The following is an 18,952-nucleotide window of genomic DNA, read 5'->3' as shown; positions in this document are numbered from 1 at the left end:
TTTGAGTTATATTATTCTTGCTTGCATCACCATACTTATACAAACAAACATACATACATACAAATTACAAGTTCAGGTTTATACATATATTTACTGGGGTACTGGGATATGTAACACACTGCCTAAATATCAATCTTGAGAAATTAGGCTTCTCAAAACCAGAAAGGAGAAAGCTGATTCAAAGACTACAGATCCAAGCTATCACTGGAATGTAAAAATCTGTAAAATTTTCCAGAAGTTTATCATTTAAGTATATATGAGAATGTCTAGATATGCAACTGTATGCACGAGAATACAATAAAACAAAACATTCAAATCTGCACATATACATACAAAAATACCCTGTTGATGTTGAAACTCCAATGAAGAAGACTTGGATCTAGATTAGAAACCAATTCTTTCTCTATTGGCAAGAAATCTTGAAATTAAACTGAATAATGACATACATATATACGTACGTATATATATGTATATACCAACTACTCTCTATTTGAATCAGAAAGACTTAGAAAGCCCTTAATTTTTTAAAGAATTGTAACTTAGCTATTACAATTGAGAAAAATAGAGAAACTGTAAACTTTCTTGGTGTATTTTTAAAAATTTGAATTCTGGTTTTATTATCCCTATTATAACTTAATGAGGCTCTCCATCATCATACCAATAATAAAAAAATCCAATCATCTTAGATCCATAATATATAGTTTAGTTAGAAATATCTCTTTTGGAATGTCAAATATTTTATCTTAATGAAAGATGAAAGATGAAAGAATTTTTAATGTTATCACAAAAAAAAAAAAGTGAAATTTTGGAAAATATTTTTTTTCTTCAGAATCGTAATTTTGAAAAAGGTGTGAACAAAAAGTGGTGGTGATTGAGAGGGTAGAATTTAAATTTTGAAAAGATTTTTATTAATATATTTATTTTGCAAAATCGTAATCGTCGCGGTTGAACACAAGAATCCAAAGAAATTTTTGGAAGTAAAAATAGATGAATGTTTTAGGTGCCAGTTGAACAGGTTCGACATTGCAGAATAGTGCCTACATTTCCATTTTAATTTTGAGATCACAAAGCGGGGGGAAAATGTCTGTTTTATTTCTAAGTAGGAAAATTCACCACGAATCAAATTGAAAATACAAATAAACTAATGCCCTTTAACCCGTTCCAATGCCAAAACCAGACAAACAAACAAACTTTTCGCATTTCAGATTTATAGATATTGATGAATGGCCGCCATGAAACTGCGATGACATTAATATCCCCAGTTGAAAATCATTTTCTTTACACTTACATAAATTTCGTAAATTTTAGAAGTGGAATAGGATATCGAGACTTTCACTCTTTTCTATCAGCATAACTAAAACGAAATTACTTTCAATTACGAATCAAAATTAAAGTGCCGTTTCAACTTGCTCGCAAGAACGCCATAAAACGAGCAAATAACAAGCCTCTGCATGGTCAATCGACATGCTAGAAATAGCAGAAAATTTCATGTCACAATCTTAGTTTTACAAACAAACGAATATATTAGATAATGCACTCCGAGATACATTATAACTCGTCCGTCACTCCAAATCCCCAAATAAATAAATAAAAAAGACAGCGTAGTTACAGCTAACCTAAGGTTAAGAAAAAAGTAAGTCTAGTAACAGCATCCATTCATGGATGTCTTGAACGAAGTCGACTTTCTTTTTAATACTTGCGAGCTCGCAGACTCGTTAGTACGTTGGGCAAGTTACTTAACGGCATTTCACCCTTCTTTACGTTCTGAGTTCAAATGCCGCTGAGGTCAACTTTGCCTTTCACCCATTCGGGGTCGATGTAATCGACTTGACCCTTCCTTGAAATTGCTTGCCTTGTACCAAAATTTGCAACCAATATTTGGACCATGTCTTCTTGCTGGGAATAATCCCAGCACTTCTTTCTTGGCCACGTCACGAAAGAAAGGTAATTAACGAATGTGTTGCTAGCTTACAGGGATGGGTCCGAGACCTAGATTGGTTTTATAGTACCCCCAACACGATCAAACAGATGCAGGTGCTCTTATGTGGTTGTTCGGCCTGCTAGCAATAGCAGTCAAATTTTCTTCCAATCGTACTATGGAAAATACGTATTAGACTAGCAGTTCTTAAACTGATAAAATACCAGGCTCAGCCTTCTAAATATTAATCGAGACTTTTAGTCATCTTTTTCCTTTTTATTAATGAGAAGGGTTTGTATCCAAATCGTCGTTCTTTCGACAGAATTTTGGAATAGCTATCTCATGAAGGAAGGAAAGGGCATCTCGTTGAAGGAGGAGCAATAACCTAAAAACAAAGATAAAGAAGAATAATGGACGAAGAAAATCCTTTCACAGTGGTGATTCCCATTGCATAAAACACAGAAGTATTAAAAAGAAAGGAAAGAAACGACCGCCCACTTTCGTGCACATTTCCTTCTCCATGAAATAGTAATATGCTATTCCGATGTTGGCCCTCCTTTCCTCGCCATGTCGTTAGACAAGTTTAGAAGTTAAAAACTAACATAATTTTTATTAAACATGATAATTTGCCCACCATTAACCCTCGTTTCAATCATCACAGACCCCGCCTTCTATGAGAAGTACTGCATTAGACACTGAAGTCTTTGACAAAAAGACGTTTCCTTTTTAGAGTTGTAAACTCTTCTCAGTTTAAATATGTTCAATCAAAGTTAAAGATCAACAACACAAACTGTTAACTCAATGAGCAATAGTGACAACTCGCTGTGGAGGGCTTATCAGCTAGAAATAGCTGCTTACTTTCCCTCAGATCACAATCTGCTGGTCTTTTATTTTTTTTAACAAAAGGAAGGACATTTATAATCTTAGATACATGCGCTTGAAGTAAAAGAAAAGCTAAAACGATATACAATATGACCATATAAGGAACACAAAAGTGTTCCATATTGACCATATTAGGAACACAAGAACCCATAATAAATTTTTAATATATGTATTTTGACGAAGATCATCGGTTTAATGTATCACGTGGTATTAATTAAGTGTTCTCATTGGTCAATTTCGTTCAATTTTGTTTAATTTATTCTTCAGATTCGTTTTGGAGAAGATCTGATGGAAGCAATGCTGGGTTAAATTACAGCAAGTTAATGATTCCAGACAAAAAAAAGTTTCACATACACAAACAGAAAAGATAAATAAACATTGTCGAGAAGGTCAGGTAGGTGAGATTATATTTTTTTGTTCGTTTCTTTCGAATTAAAATAATGTTTCCCGTTTCAGTGTAGTCATAGAGGAGGTCGAATAAACTGTCGTCTGCTAAGCTAGATTTCGGAGAAAATTAGTAAAATTCACTGAACAAGCCTAAAGATTAACAGGAAACCAGTTATAATTAAAAATCATTAACTATTTAAGTTATTTTAATATATTTTGTTTTATGCCATACATTTTGTGAAGTGATATCGTCGCTGGTTACAGATTTTGAACGGATCAATTTTGTTCATACACTGCTTTTCATGATGATAGGTGTGACAAGGGATTGTCTGTGAAATTTGGTCGGAGCAAATATCACACAAGGTATTTTCGTTCCAAATTATTGACTTATCGGTTTTTCTTGCTGATATCCGTCAATGAAAAATATATACATACATACATACGTATCTCTCTCTCTCTCTCTCTCTCTATATATATATATATATATATATATATATATATGTGTGTGTGTGTGTGTGTGTATCTATATCTATCTATCTATACATACATAAATAGATATTGATATATATGTATGTATATATACAGCAAGACACCTGTTTTTGTCTCTCTGCCTCACTATAATCTTTCATCATCTGGCACAAGATCACCTCCTCCAATACCCCCTTGCCTCTCAAAAGAGTTGTTTTCTTTTTCTTTCTTTTTTTGCCTTACAAGTACTTGGTGACCCTGTTAGTGCAGGGGCCACTTAAAAGTACCCAATCCTCACTTGACTCAACAGGTCTCCTCAAGCACAGCAGGTCGCCCTACAATCCAAGGTAAGCACAGCAGGCCGTCCTGCGATCCAAGGTACTTTGGATGGGCTGGGGCTTCTATGTGAAGCTGGTGCAAGAAACAGCCATGAACTCACGTTATTTGTCGGGTCTTCGCAGTCACAGCATATCTCCAGATGTTTCAATTGTCATTGCCTCTGTGAAGCCCAATGTTTGAAGGTCATGATTGACCACCACATCCCATGTCTTCCTGGGTCTACCTCTACCCCGGATTCCTTCAACTGTTCGGGAGTGGCACTTCTTCACACATCTCTCCTCATCCATCTGTAGTACATGACCATACCAGCGCAAACGTCTCTCTTGCCCACCACATCCAATGCTTCTTATGTCCAGCATTTCTATCAGGGCGCTTACACTCTGCTGTGGGTGCACACTGACATTACAAATCCAACAGATCATGCTAACTTCATTTCTTTCAAGCCTACGCATGTTCTCTGCAGCCACAGCCCATGTTTCACTACTGTGAAGCATGGCAGTTTGCACACATGCGTCATACAATTTACCTTTCACTCTGAGCAAGAGACCTTTTGTCACTAGTAGGGGTAGAAGCTTTCTAAACTTTGCCCAGGTTATTCGTATTCTAGTGGTGACACTCTCTGAGCATCCACCTCCACTACTAACTTGGTCACCTAGGTAGTGGAAACTATCAACTACTTCTAGTTTCTCCCCCTTCTAGTTTCGCACACACACACACACATATACACACATATATACGCACATATATACACACATATATACATACATATATATCCACATACAATCGAAATCGCAATCAAATTCGATGACTGGCATCCACGCTAGTGGAGCGCTAGGAGTACCATATGAGCGTGATCGTTGCCAGAGCAAGAAGCTGGCCTTCGTGCCGGTGGCACGTAAAAGATACCATTCGAGCGTGATCGTTACCTGTGTCGCCTCACTGACACTTGTGCTGGTGGCACATGAAAAAGCATTTGAGCGAGGTTGTTGTCAGTACCACTGGACTGGCTCCTGTGCAGGTGGCACATAAAAAGCACCATTTGAGCGTGGCCTTTGCCAGTACCGCCTGACTGGCCCTCGTGCCGGTGGGACATAAAAGCACCCACTACACTCTCAGAGTGGTTGGCATTAGGAAGGGCATCCAGCTGTAGAAACTCTGCCAGATCAGATTGGAGTCTGGTGCAGCCATCTGGTTTGCCAAACCTCAGTCAAATCGTCCAACCCATGCTAGCATGGAAAGCGGACATTAAACGATGATGATGATGACATACATACATACATACATACATACATACATACATACATTCATGCATACATACACGAGGGTGGAGGTGCATGGTTTAGTGGTTAGGGTGTTGGACTCATGAGTGTAAGATTGGTTCTGATTCCAGGACCAGGCGATGCGTTGTGCTCTTGATTTCATGTTGCTCCAGTCCACTCAGCTGGCAAAAATGAGTAATCCTGCAATGGACTGGTGTCCCATCCTGTTGGGGAATATATGAAACTGGGACCAGCTCTTATGAGTTGGTATGGCTTGAAAAGGTAACTTATTAACTTTACATACATATGACAAATTTTTTTCAAAAATGTAATCTAAGAAAACTGGTAAGTATCAGTGTTGGAAAAAACTGTATTCACTGGTATAAAAGTAAAATTTTTTAAATCAGTATACAGTTGCTAATGCAAAATTGGGCCATCTCAGGCATAAGTCTTGTGTAAGGATAAGAGGAAAGAGGAGTCCTCAGATGATGAAGATAAACCAAAGCAGAAAGAGGTAAGAATTGACAGACTATTTTGTAAAAAAAATAATTAAAAAACAATTAAAAAATAATAAATATGGCAGTATGCTATGTTTGGTGGGAGATTTGACTACTGTTTCATATTGATTCTCTTGTTGCTTCATGAAATGTTTGATTTTTCTACAATTGTCATCTTATAACTTATGTAACACTGTTCATGATCAAATGTTATTTTGTCTTTTATTATATAATTCCATTCTTGCTAGAAATATAACTTGACCCTAGTGTTTGATTGGTACTTTGTAAATAAAAATATATTTGATGATTATGAAAAGTAGTTATAAAAAATTCTTTTGATGTGTCCGTTTTGTCAGAAACATGTAATATAAATGCTTTGTCATCTCATTCATGAATGTTCTCAAAAAGGGAACAAATGATAAACTCTTACCGCCTTTGTCTAGCCTACCTTTGATTTCCTTATTACAGGAATGTTCTGGGAGACAGTTGAGGGAGGTGAAGAATGTTGCTTTGGTTATCTAATTATATCTCAGTGATTGTGTACCATTATTAATATTTAGCGTTGAAATATTTTTTTGTCTTCTTAATCAATTGATTACAATCAAAGTATATTGATAGCTCATTTTTGAATACCCGTACCATTATTCTTTCAGCTAATATATAATCACCAAATTGTTAGATGCTACTCTTTTGGTTATTTGTCTGCTTGTTTGGTGGATTGCTTGAATGTCTGTTTTGTATCTCAAACTACTGTACTTTGGTAGTACAAATTTTTATCAATGTGTAGCATTGTACAGCTTTATCCGGTTACAGTTGTAGTCCTATGTGATCCTTTAAGTGGAAAGTTTTATTTAACTGTCAGGTGATACCATTACATTAAACTAGTTATCATCTTAATAAGATGCAATCATATGTAAGCTATAAAAAGTATGCAATGATATTATCATAATAATGACATTCACATCTAAAAATTTCATTATTTGAGAACTGTGTCTAACATCATTTCTTATGTTTATTACTGTATTAGTCATTAAATTATATGCAGCTATATTCAACAGGCAATTTACCAACAATTCAAAATTCAAACTGAGAGGATATAAATATATATGTGTGTTTAAAATGGGAGACAAAAAGAAATTAAAAGGAAAAGAAATCATCAGTTGTTGCTGAAAGAATTTGTAATATACAATGACTATTGCAGTGAAATATAAGCAAAACCCTTAGAAATTCCAAGCAGTGGAAAGTATTAAGTCTGTGATAACAATATTAATAGTTAAAATATATAGGTCATTGTTAGTACATTACGCTGACAGAAGCTGTGGACTGTAAAAGATTTATAGGAAATAAAAAGAAGTGGAGAGGGCTATGAATGCCCAGTTGGTAGTTAAGCTATATGGGACTCATGGAGAAACAAAACCACTTATAAACTCATCAAGGCTCAATTCTTTATTGAAACATAAACTTATAATGACAACAACAATAACAGGAAAAGTTTAAAAAATACATGTCACTAACCTGTTTCAGATCATGTGTCTTCTTTTCCATCAGTAGTTTATTCATTTCTTTCAGTTTTTCATTTAATGCTCGATTCTGTTCCTTTGCCTGAAAACAGAATTTGTCATGTAGTTTAGCTCTGTCTTGCTTGGAAGTTATATTATCAGTTGTTGTTGTTAAGAAACATCACATTAAAGCTCATTTGGCCTTTGAAAAAACACATCAAAATGAACTGGCAACATATTGGGAAAACATAGGTCTGTTGAAACTAAGATTGAGCTTTCCAGCAGAAATTCACTCAGCAAGGTTTGGAGAAAGAATGACACAGAATACGCATCAAAGAATACTATTCCTACAGTCAAATTCAGAGGCAGATCAGTAATGGTATGGGTTTGTTTTTGCTCTTCAGGTGTTGGAAGAATGGAACTAATCGAAGGAGCAATGGATGATGAAAAATATAGGGGAATTTTAGAGAGATGTTTAATACCTAGCTTGGAACAAGGATGGGCCTTTCCACAGGATGACAATTCAAAGCACATAGCAAAGCTGACTAAGAGTTGGCTGAAAATAAATGGGATTAATATTCTGAAATGGCTAAGTCAATCTCCAGACCTTAATCCAATTGAAAATTTGTGGAAAGAATAGAAACTAAGAGTTCAAAAAAGAAACCTGCGGAACTTAAAAGAATTGAAAAGAATTTGTGTAAAGGAATGAAGGAAAATAAGCCCTACCTCATGTAAAAAGTATTTAGGAGACTATTCAAAGCACCTGCAAGCTCTTATCATCAACTAGGGTTATGCAATTAAATATTGATTTGATTGCACAAATGTGTTGTAAATTTTTGCAATTTGAATTTCAACTTATTTCCATTTAAAATTTCTTCTGTTCGTTATTATGTAATTCTGATTGTTGTGTTGAATTTATTACAAAAAACTTCATAAATGGTGGAAATTTCATTAACCTGCATTAACTCAATATATGTAAACTTAGATTTTTGACTGTGTGTTGCAAACTTTTGCAGGTCATTTAGCTAAATTAGGACACAGCTTAGTTATGAGAACCATAACTCAGAGATGAACCATATTAAATATATGTCATTAGTATTGATTTCTTATAGAGGCAAAATACCTCAGATTTACAAGGAATGAAAATATGATATTAATGCATTTCTCAAAGTAATTAACAGTATAAGTTGCTACAACTATGATTTAAACCCAGATTGCAGACTTAACACATTAGCAGCTGATAGACATTTCTTATTGATATTATGGCTGAAATAGTTCATTCTCTGGCTACAACATACTCTCACTGCTAGAAAGTGTTATTAAAACTAGGTTACTTCACTATTGTTCATTTTGAATTTTTTCAAACTGAGTAATAAATTACCATGCATGCTGCAACCACCATAGCCAGTCTAGCAAATAATCTTGTGCAGTAAATTATTAAATCTGCTACCTAGAATAATTGATATAATTTTTAGCTTGAGATAATCTCAAAGTGAAGTTTCCCCATTGTTAAATATCCTCTCTTACTTCCTTCTCTGAACATCTAAATATTGTCAAAAATAAATTGTAAGAAAAAATTGATTGAATTTTACTCAACCTTTCTTTCATTCTCTTTTCTTTCATCTAGTTCTTTCTTCATTTGGTTCATTTTATCTTGCAATCCTTTCTGTAAGTCTTGAAAGATTTGTCCGACAAAGTCTTTGTTATCCTCTGGCTCAATGACATGCTGTTCAAAGAAGATAAGAGCAGAGATGAAAAGACACTACTCAATGTGTGCATTGTGTGGGTGGATGTGTGTTTTTTGTGTGTTGTATGCAAGTTGTCAGTACATTTTGTGAGTGAGTGTACTGTGTGCATAATATTCATGTACTGTAAATTATTGTGTATGAATTTTCTAAGTTTTTGCCTGTGTAATGCATATATATGTAAGTATATGTCTATTTTATGAGTGTGTTGTGTATGTAAGCATGTGCACATGCACAAGTACTCCATCCCTTGCACATTCCAACTTTACTTTCTTCTTCTTTTACTAATTTCACTCATTAAACTGCAGCCTTGCTGCTACTGCTATCAAGGGTTTAATTCATTATATCAACTTCATTGGTTATTTCAGTTAGGTAGTTATATTATCACTCACAATTGAATATTAAGGGATGTAACTCAAGACACATATATACACAACAACTCATATATATGCAGACTCACAAACGCACGTATGATTCCTAATATAGGGACAAGGCCAGAAACTTTTGAAGAATAAAACTGTTGATTATATTGGCTCCATTACTTGGCTAGCACTTTATTTTATTGATCCCAGAAGGATGAAAGGCAAAATTGACCTCACTGGCTTTGAACTCAGAATGTAAAGAACCAGAGAAATGCTGCAAGACATTTTGTCTTACACACTCCCCCCTCTCTCTCTACACCCACACATGTGTGTGTGCGTGTGTGCATATATGCATGTATATATGTATGTACACACACACACACTTACACACACATGTTTACACACTTAGGATGGTCTTTCACATAATTTCTGTTTACAAAATTCCATTCACAAAGTATTAGTAAACATGAAACTGCAGTAGAAGACACTTCACCTAGGTGCCACTTAGTAGGATTGTATCTAGAGTTGTTTGAATAAGAAATGACTGTGAATACATTTATATGCATTACATATACTGTAAGTATATTAATATGTGTATTGTGTATAATGTGACTGTAGTGAGCATGTGCATATATATATATATATATATATATATATATATATATATATATATATATATATATATTGGTCACTGTATGACTGGGCATAGGCTTGTATATATGTGTTTGTGTGTGCCCCCGTAAGCAGTGTGAAGCCAAATAAAAAGTGGTATATATTTAAATTTACAATGATGAGTTGAGATGAGGTGGAACACTCATACCCTTTGCATAGTTGTTTCAATACAAGATGTGTGTGTGCACATAATGTGTATTGTGAGTGTGTGTGTGGACAAGAAGTGATAGTGTTTTGGTATTACTGAAATGTAGATTTTTATAGCAGGTGTTGAATGAGTGTAACTAAGAGTAAATTTTACTTTTGATAACTCTTTCAACAAATATATCAAAACATCAGTTACCTTTCCTGTTTTCAAGCTGTGAGACAGACTTTTCATTTTCTTCTTTAAGTCTGCAGGCAGTATAAAGTCATTGTAACATCGGTCAAATTTCTTCTTATTCTCATCCAGTTTGTCTTTTAATACACTGTTCAACATCTAAAAAAGAGAGAGACATAGTAGGGAATAAATTACAAAAGTTTGTTTTACTTTGGGAACTATAATAAATACCTGAAGTCTGATATTGTAACAAGCTATTCACCAATTATCAGGTGTGTATGTGTGTGGTGAGCACATGATATAGGTGTTGAGTGCTTAGTGATCTGTGTCTTCCACACATATTCAGTTCTAGTGGTAACCTTTTATTTAGTCCCCTGCCCCAGAGTTAATAGGACTGATAACAAATTAATGATGGATACTTCTGATCAAAAGTTATCAAGCAAGTGAGAGTAAGGATCTCTAAGTAAAATAAATGATGAAATCATTTCCTTACTTATAGTCACATATGGTAACCTGCAGGTTAATTTGACTAAAATTGTATGTGGTGGATAAACTGCTACGAAATTCGGCTAAGATTATATACAGTGCTGAAAAGGTTAGTTGTTATTTGGAGAAATATGACAAGTTTGTGAAATTACTTAAGAAAATTCCAACCTTTGATTTTTCTAGTTCTGACATTATATGCTGGACATTTCTGTCTTTTTCAATATCAAGTATAGCTTTCTTAGCAGACACAAGGGTATTTTCTTTTTCTGCAATTAACTGTTGTTCAATTGATTGAATTTCTGCCTACAATGGAAGAAAGAACATGGTTACTTTTTGATACATATTGAAAATGTATGCCTTGCATTTCTTATATAATCATTTGTGCTGTTAAATAATTTGGTGGTTAAAACTTGGTATTGATAACTAATGTTAATCTTTACAAACCTGTGCTCTTCGTTCTGTTTCTTCGATTGTCTGCTTCAAGTCTTTCAAATCCAGTTCTGTTTCTGTTATTTGGTTCTGCAGATCTTTTTCCTGTTCCTCTTTCATTTGAAGTTCCTTCTCCAAAGCATCAGATATTCTCTGCTGTTCTTCTAGTGCATCTTGTGTTTCAGCTACACACTAATGATAGGTTAAGGGAAAGATATGGATTATAAGAACTCTGTAAGCTACTTTAGACAGTCAAACTCATCTTTAACATAACATATATATTTCTATTGAGCAAACATGGCAAGAAATGAGTATCACTTTGTAATCACTTAATTATATATATATATATATATATATATATATATATATATATATACACATATATATTGATAAAAATGGTAAGACAGCAAAAGAATGAAAGAGACCTTGATATTATGTAAATAGAGGAATTTATCTGTAAATGTAATATGTGACAATTATTAGGTAGCCATGATAAAACTCCGAGTTTCGGATGCCGAGGTGGAAATCCATGCTGCCATCTCTATCAGTTATCCAGCCATCGGAAAAGTACTCTGAAAAAAAATACCTTTTCATAGTATTTTTCCAATGGCCAGATAACTGAAGAGATGGCGCCGTGGATTTCCACTTCGCCATCCAAAACTCGGAGTTTTATCATGGGTACCTAATAATTGTCACATATTACATTTACAGATATATATATATATATATATAATATATATATATATATATATATATATATATATATACATACATATATAGAAAATAATATACTATATGTGAAGGCACATGGCTCAGTGGTTAGAGCATCAAGCTAACGATCGTGAGGTTGTGAATTCGAATCCCAGAGTAGGCTGCATGTTGTGTTCTTGAGCAAGACATTTTATTTCACGTTGCTCCAGTTCACTCAGCTTTAGAAATGAGTTGCGACATCACAGGTGCCAAGCTGTATCAGCCATTGCCTCTTTCCCTTGGATAACACTGGTGGCGTGGAGAGGGGAGGCCAGTATGCATGGGCAACTGCTGGTCTTCCATAAACAACTTTGCCCGGACTTGTGCCTGGGATGGTTATCTTCTAGGTGCAATCCCATGGTCTGTCATGTCCGAAGGGGGTCTCAAATATACTATATATATATATATATAGAGTCATCTGTATAATTGACAATTGAGTGGGTATATTGATCAATGTATACAGTATTACAGGTCCATCAGAGATGGTAGGCATGATGATATGGCAGGGGAAAAGACTTGAATTTTTGAATTTCATATACACCTGTTATTGTGCTGTAAATTTTCAGTCACAATGTAGTTGTTTAAGTTTTGCAATAATACAAGACTACCATAACTCTCTTTCGAGGCTTATACATAAACACCATATTAATGCTTTTTAATGTGTTCAATGTGTTCAATATTACAGAATTTTCAAAAATTTTTACATATTCATGAAAATACAATTATGTATTTTGCACACAATGGAAATAATCAAACATGAAGCAATTGACCAGTTGTAATTAACACTATCTGTGAATAGCCAATTGACCTTCAGAAGAAAAATATAAAATCAGATGTGTGTTTTATGTCTTTTCCAAAGACATTAACATGATATTAAACTCATTATCATTCATATTTTGTGAGTAGAAAATTCTATTAACACACACACTATCACACATATAAACATGCAGTGTGTCCCATAAGTAAGACAACAGTTAGTATTATATTACTGTTTTAATACTTATGAGGTGACATGTACATTTGCACATAAATGTCAATGTTCTCAATTTAGATATTGAGAATATTGAGAATCTGAGCCAATGAAGGCCACTCAAACTGGCGGCAATAAATAGCCAAATCTCCTTCAAACTATTCTCTAGTGTCTTTAAATAGGGAATTATGTGCATGCGAGCGCGCATATGTGTGTGTGTATTTATGTGTATATTTACATATTTACATATGTATGTATGTATGTATGTATGTAGATAGGTGGGTAGGCATTCTTTCTCAATATTAAGAAATCAATATTCTATTTATGCTTAAAATTAACTCTGCAGAACACATTAATCTACAACACTTTAATATGTTCTACAGCATCTCTGAAACTACAAATTGTCTTACATACATACATTCAAACCTTCATACATTCATACATTTAAACATTCATACATACATACATTCAAACATACATACATACATACATACATACATTCCTACATACATACATACATACATACATACATACATACATACATACATACATACATACATACATACATACATACATACATACATACATGCATGCATGCATGCATACATCCATACATATGTACATATATATATATGTGTGTGTGTGTATTGTTGGGTGGCACAGTAGTAGAAATGGTAGAAAGTTAGAAGACTACAAACTTCAAAAGTATTTAGTTCTGCCTCTTTTGTAACTGGGTTCAAACACTACCAAGGTTGGTTTTGCTTTTCATTCCTAAAGGAAAGCTAAAAAGCTAAATAAGGACCAATTATATACTGGCGTTGATTCAATTGAATGTACTCTTGCACCAAACTCTTATATTGTACCAATATAGGAAATCATTGTTGATTTTTGTTTTTCATGTATCCAGGGTTGATGTAATAAGTACCAGTCAAATACTGGAGTTGATTTAATAGACTGTGGCCTTGTGCCTATATTAAAAATCATTATTATTTACCAAATTTAGCCTGTGGATTGTTTGGTTTGCATTATTCGCCCCCTGTATCATTTCTTCCTGCTCTTCAATTTTCTTCTTCATTGCTTCTCTTTCACTAAGTAGTTGCTCAATGTGTTTCATTTGGCTATGATTCTTTAATTTAACAGTCTTCATGTAGGCTTGCAAGTCTTCCACCATTGTACCAAGATTTTGTCGAAGAATGTCAGATCCTACATCAGTGTTTTGGTCATCTTTTGTTGTTTTTTTAAAGTGGAAATAAAAAAGATAAATTAGTTTCTCTTTCTCAAATACTGTAGTTTAAAATGATACATTATGTTTCATGATCATTATTGATACAGATGAGCATTTACAAAATGAAAGTGTATACGAGAAATCACTCCTTCTTTTGTGTGTGTGTGTGTGTGCATATTTACATGCAAAGATACATATTACCAGCATCCTTATAAATACCATTGGGTGATGAAGATCATGTACTTTTGGTGGTGGTACTAACAAAGCTAGAAGACCATCTTTAAATTACCTCATCACGTTATTTTTAATGTTTGACATTGAATAAAGACTTGCCTATTTAATACTTTTATAGGACCTTTTATCATTCTTTTTTTTTTTAATCTTAAATAATATTGATATAATACGAATTTGTCTTACATGAATTTTCCTATACAGCGAAAATCCTTTCACCGACTTTTCCAGACATGCAGTGAAAACACCTACCATTGTATAACTGCTGTTCCATTATTTTAATTTCTGATGTTTCGTTTGCTATTTTTGCAATCATCTGCGAAAGTTGTTCCTGCAAATGTTCACTCACTTCATTGTCTTCTTTAATTTGTTGTTCTTTTTCAACAATTTCTTGGCACATTTGTTTCTGAAAGAAGTTTTGTATAAATTGCTTTTAGATTTCGAAGTGTGGGGTGTGGGGTGTATGTGTGTGTGTGTGTGTGTTCACGCGCACGCATGTGCAAATATACCCAAATTCAAAATGATCTAATATAACAATATCATTCATTTGGCATGTGTTGAAATATGCCAAAACAATTTAATTCCACACAAATATGTTTCTTTACAAATAATTCATGTGTTAATTCTGTTTACTGAAACTCTAAAAAGCATATTTTGCTTTACAGTAGTATCTCCTTGTAGACACAATTGTCAGTTATCATACTGTTTCCATTTCTCTCTTCTCAGTTGCATATTGTATATAAATGAAAGCTCATTATTTACATTTGATGGATATTTGTCTTCATCTTGTTTGTTGTTAATACAACGTTTCAGCTGATATACCCTCCAGCCTTCATCAGGTGTCTTGGGAAAATTTCAAACCTGGGTTCTCATTCCTAGGGAATTTTTTGATGTTATTATTATTATTATTATTATTATTATTATGACATATGGCGTAGTGGTTAAGAGCACAGGCTACTAACCCTAAGATTCCAAGATCAATTCCAAGCAGTGACCTGAACAATAATAATAATAATAATAAACTGATAATATTCTTGAAATTGTGTCTCACATCAAAGGTATATAGCTACTGATAAATTATCATTAATGAAAATAGAGGCGAGTGAGAATGAAAGACTGTTGCAAATAAAAAGGTAAAATGTTGCCTGCAATGAATTAATAGTGTTAGTTATTAAACATTAAAACATACTCCACAGTGAATGCAATGAATATTTAAATTTATGAAGAATTGGATGCAGGGAATGCAATGAGTATTTAAATTTGTGAGAATTTGGAGTTAAAAAAATTCAATAAACTTCAGAAATTGAAATTATAGGAAATTTTTTTGAACATGAATTTATAAAAATATTTCCAGATGGTCAAGCTTTTAATATTGCTTTCTTTTAGTACTTTTAATAATTGCTGCATACCTAATTAATAAACAGCTTTCTCCATTATAGTATAGATTTGATGATCTACTTATCAACAATTGATGCATCATATCAGACTTGGTGTGTTTATCCTGTCAGAAACATCAGTTAGATTGTCTTATTAAACTAAGAACTCTCTCCACCTTTTATAAGTTTTATTTAAAGTATCTCTTTACATGGCTTCAGACAACTCTCTCAAAGAGAGGAATAGGTAAGAAACAAAGTGGATTGTCTGAGAAGGAGGGAGTAAGAAAGAGAGTGTTTTGGACACTTGCTGCTTAAATTGCCAGCACGGATCAAATAGATTCATGGGAAAAAGGATATCTTTAATCACGTAGACCTATGATCCAGCTATGATAATCTTGTCTTTTATTCGAATAGTATTTCAACTACCAATGTGTCTCTCATTTTCAAGGTGACAGGATGGCATTTGAGGAAAATTCAGTGACTACATAAAGATACTATTGTTGGTTTGTGATAGCTAGTGTTTTATTTTGTTGGTATAATAGTTAATATTGATGATTGTAGTTGTTTAGGTCATGTCAAATTTGATAAAGCAGGCCTATGGTCATTGCATCTTTATTTTAACATAGTGTATTTAGGATTACATTTTAAAATTTCCTTTTATTAAGATGCTAGTAACTGGAGGATATTTGGCTGATGTTTGTAACAGATCAATCTATGACACAGAAGTTCTCTCTTTAAGTTTATTCTTGCTAAATTGGTTTAATATCTTTCATCTTTTTTTTGTTATTCATCTTATTAAAGGCACTCTAAGGCTTTTGTTATACTAATGCACAGACTTACATGTATTGTCTGTAATACTGATGAAAGTAGGTGTATTATGAGATGAATTAGTGGATACAGCTAATTATATTAGTAATATGGAAGAACTAAACCATTATCTTTAGTTGAATTTGGCCAAATGCATCATCAGACATAAGAAGTGTGATGATGTTTATATCTATAGTTTTAATATCTATTTTCTTATACATAATTTATAAATGCATTAGCCTTTTGATTGCTTTGGATTTTTTTTCTCTCTTCTTTGTCTCCTCTCTCTCTCTCTTTGTGTGTCATAAGAAACATGATTCACAGCAAGACATCTGTATACTACTTATGCTTGTATTCACACAATTAGATGCACATGGATTATCTACCCATACACATATGTTCAATCATGTACACGCACACCACACACACACACACACACACACATACATACAAGGAAGCATAAGGATATATCCACAACTTATTGAAGAATATTGATAATAGCATCAAGTACAATAGTAAAATCAATGGTAACATCATTGTTCTTTGAGGAAAGTCTCAGAAGTAGGAATAGCAGCAGCAGCACCTGCAGCAGTAACAGTAAAGCAAAAAGTAAAATATCTTTTAGAAAAATTTAGGAATTGTTAACTGAATTAACAATGACTAGCTCTTTGAGTTGATTGGCTTTATTGGCACTGAATTTGTTAGTGGTTGATATTGACACTAGTATGTGTCATTAATGTGAGAAATGAAAGAGAGAAATGGGAAGTGGGGTTACGAGGAGTGAATGGTGAGGATTACGATGATGATTTCCTACCCTACACACATTTAATATTAACATAGGGTATATTCAGGTTCTTTAGTTTGTACATGGAGTTATAGAAGCAATAATCAATAGATTGACAAGTTTCAGAACTGTGTAGCTGTTTGTAACTCACAATAGAAAAATCCTTGTTGTCATTAATTTGGTTATCTACAGCTTAGTTTCACAGACACACTCTGATGTGAAACTGAACTTTGGTAATCAAAGCTTCTTTTTCTTTTCTTTTTAAAGATGTGCTAAAGTTATTAATAAAAATAAAGTTATAAAAAGAAAGGCAACTTTTATTAATACCCTGACTTTTTCTTATAAAGATACTATAGTCAGAGAAGGAAGTGAAGTACCCATGATCATAGCAAGCCCTCTCAGACATGATGAATCATCATGAAAATCAGTAGGGCAATATCTGTTGCAAAAAAAAAAAAAGACATGCGAATTCAAGGGAGTTATGATTTAGAAAATGTTTAATGCAGAGTTTCAGGGATGAGACAATAAAAATGATAGGAGAGATGCAGCTAATTTGTTCAGGGAAGTAGAGATGGTCTTTATGAAGTGCAGTGGATATGAAATTAAATGCTAAACCACTCACTCCATAGTTGGATGATTAAATCTTATTATGTTCTTTGTGTTGTGTACCTGAATGAAACTCATAATACTTATGAGGATATGCTGAAAAGTTTCTGGCCTTGGGTAAAAGATATTACAGGAGGATCAGTTAATTATGATTTTATTCAACATATTCCCCTCTCAGATTCACACACTTATTGCAGCAGTCCTTCAGTTTTTCTAAGCCCTATAAAAGAACTTGGAAGGTTGGGTCTCCAACTAGGCCTTTCACAATACCCTTAAAGCCAGGAAATTTTCAGCACTCCATAGTAGTTGACGCAATGCACTCAGAAGCATTCAGTTACAGCATCTACTTCATTGTAAATAAGAGACAACTGAGTGAATGGAGATATTGGACTACTTGTTCATAATTAATGTATTTATATCTGTTACAGTCATATCGTTTCTGGCCTCATACCACCATGGAAAACAAGCATTAAAGGATGATGAATATTTGTAACATCCCAGAATTGTAGTTATCTCTGTTTAAAAAGGCAGTAACTCTTAAATGGCATAAGATTTCTTTCTGAAACTTATACCATAATAACTAGAAGTTACATAGATATATGTGTATTATCACTTTGCACTTTAATGGACTCATCATATGTTGCTTTAACTCAATGCTGCCATTGGCCCTGATGTTCCTTCCAATGGTACTTTCATACCCTTAAGCAATGTATTCCAGTCTCTATACTCAACAAACTCTTCAATCTCTCATTTGTACACAAGGATATATCCTGATCTTTGGAAACATGCTACAGTATGTCTCCAAGAAGGGTCGCCCTTTTGCCCTGCCAGTTATTGTCCTTTTATACTCACTGGCAATATCGCAAGTCATGATAACAGCCATGAACAATGCTGTTCTCGAACACATTGAATTTCTCTGTCTCCATCTTTTTAATGTTTCC

General features: G+C 33.7%; 1 protein-coding gene across 1 annotated transcript in view; it reads right to left on the bottom strand.

The window, feature by feature from the left end:
- Window positions 1-14,162: 14,162 nt before the first annotated feature.
- The window catches only part of LOC118767381 (centriolin-like), a 29,498-nt gene continuing 24,708 nt past the window's right edge, over window positions 14,163-18,952 (bottom strand). Inside the window, exons 11-12 of the mRNA XM_036511833.1 lie at window positions 14,625-14,844; window positions 14,163-14,206 (exon numbers count right to left, since the gene is read on the bottom strand). Coding sequence (XP_036367726.1) covers window positions 14,635-14,844 — 210 coding nt within the window. The 3' untranslated portion in view covers window positions 14,163-14,206; window positions 14,625-14,634. The remainder of the gene's footprint in view (window positions 14,207-14,624; window positions 14,845-18,952) is intronic.

The sequence above is a fragment of the Octopus sinensis genome, linkage group LG21, assembly GCF_006345805.1.
Source record: "Octopus sinensis linkage group LG21, ASM634580v1, whole genome shotgun sequence".
NCBI lineage: Eukaryota > Metazoa > Mollusca > Cephalopoda > Octopoda > Octopodidae > Octopus > Octopus sinensis.
The sequence above is the reverse complement of the archived record's forward strand: the minus strand, read 5'-3'. Positions and strand labels throughout refer to the sequence as shown.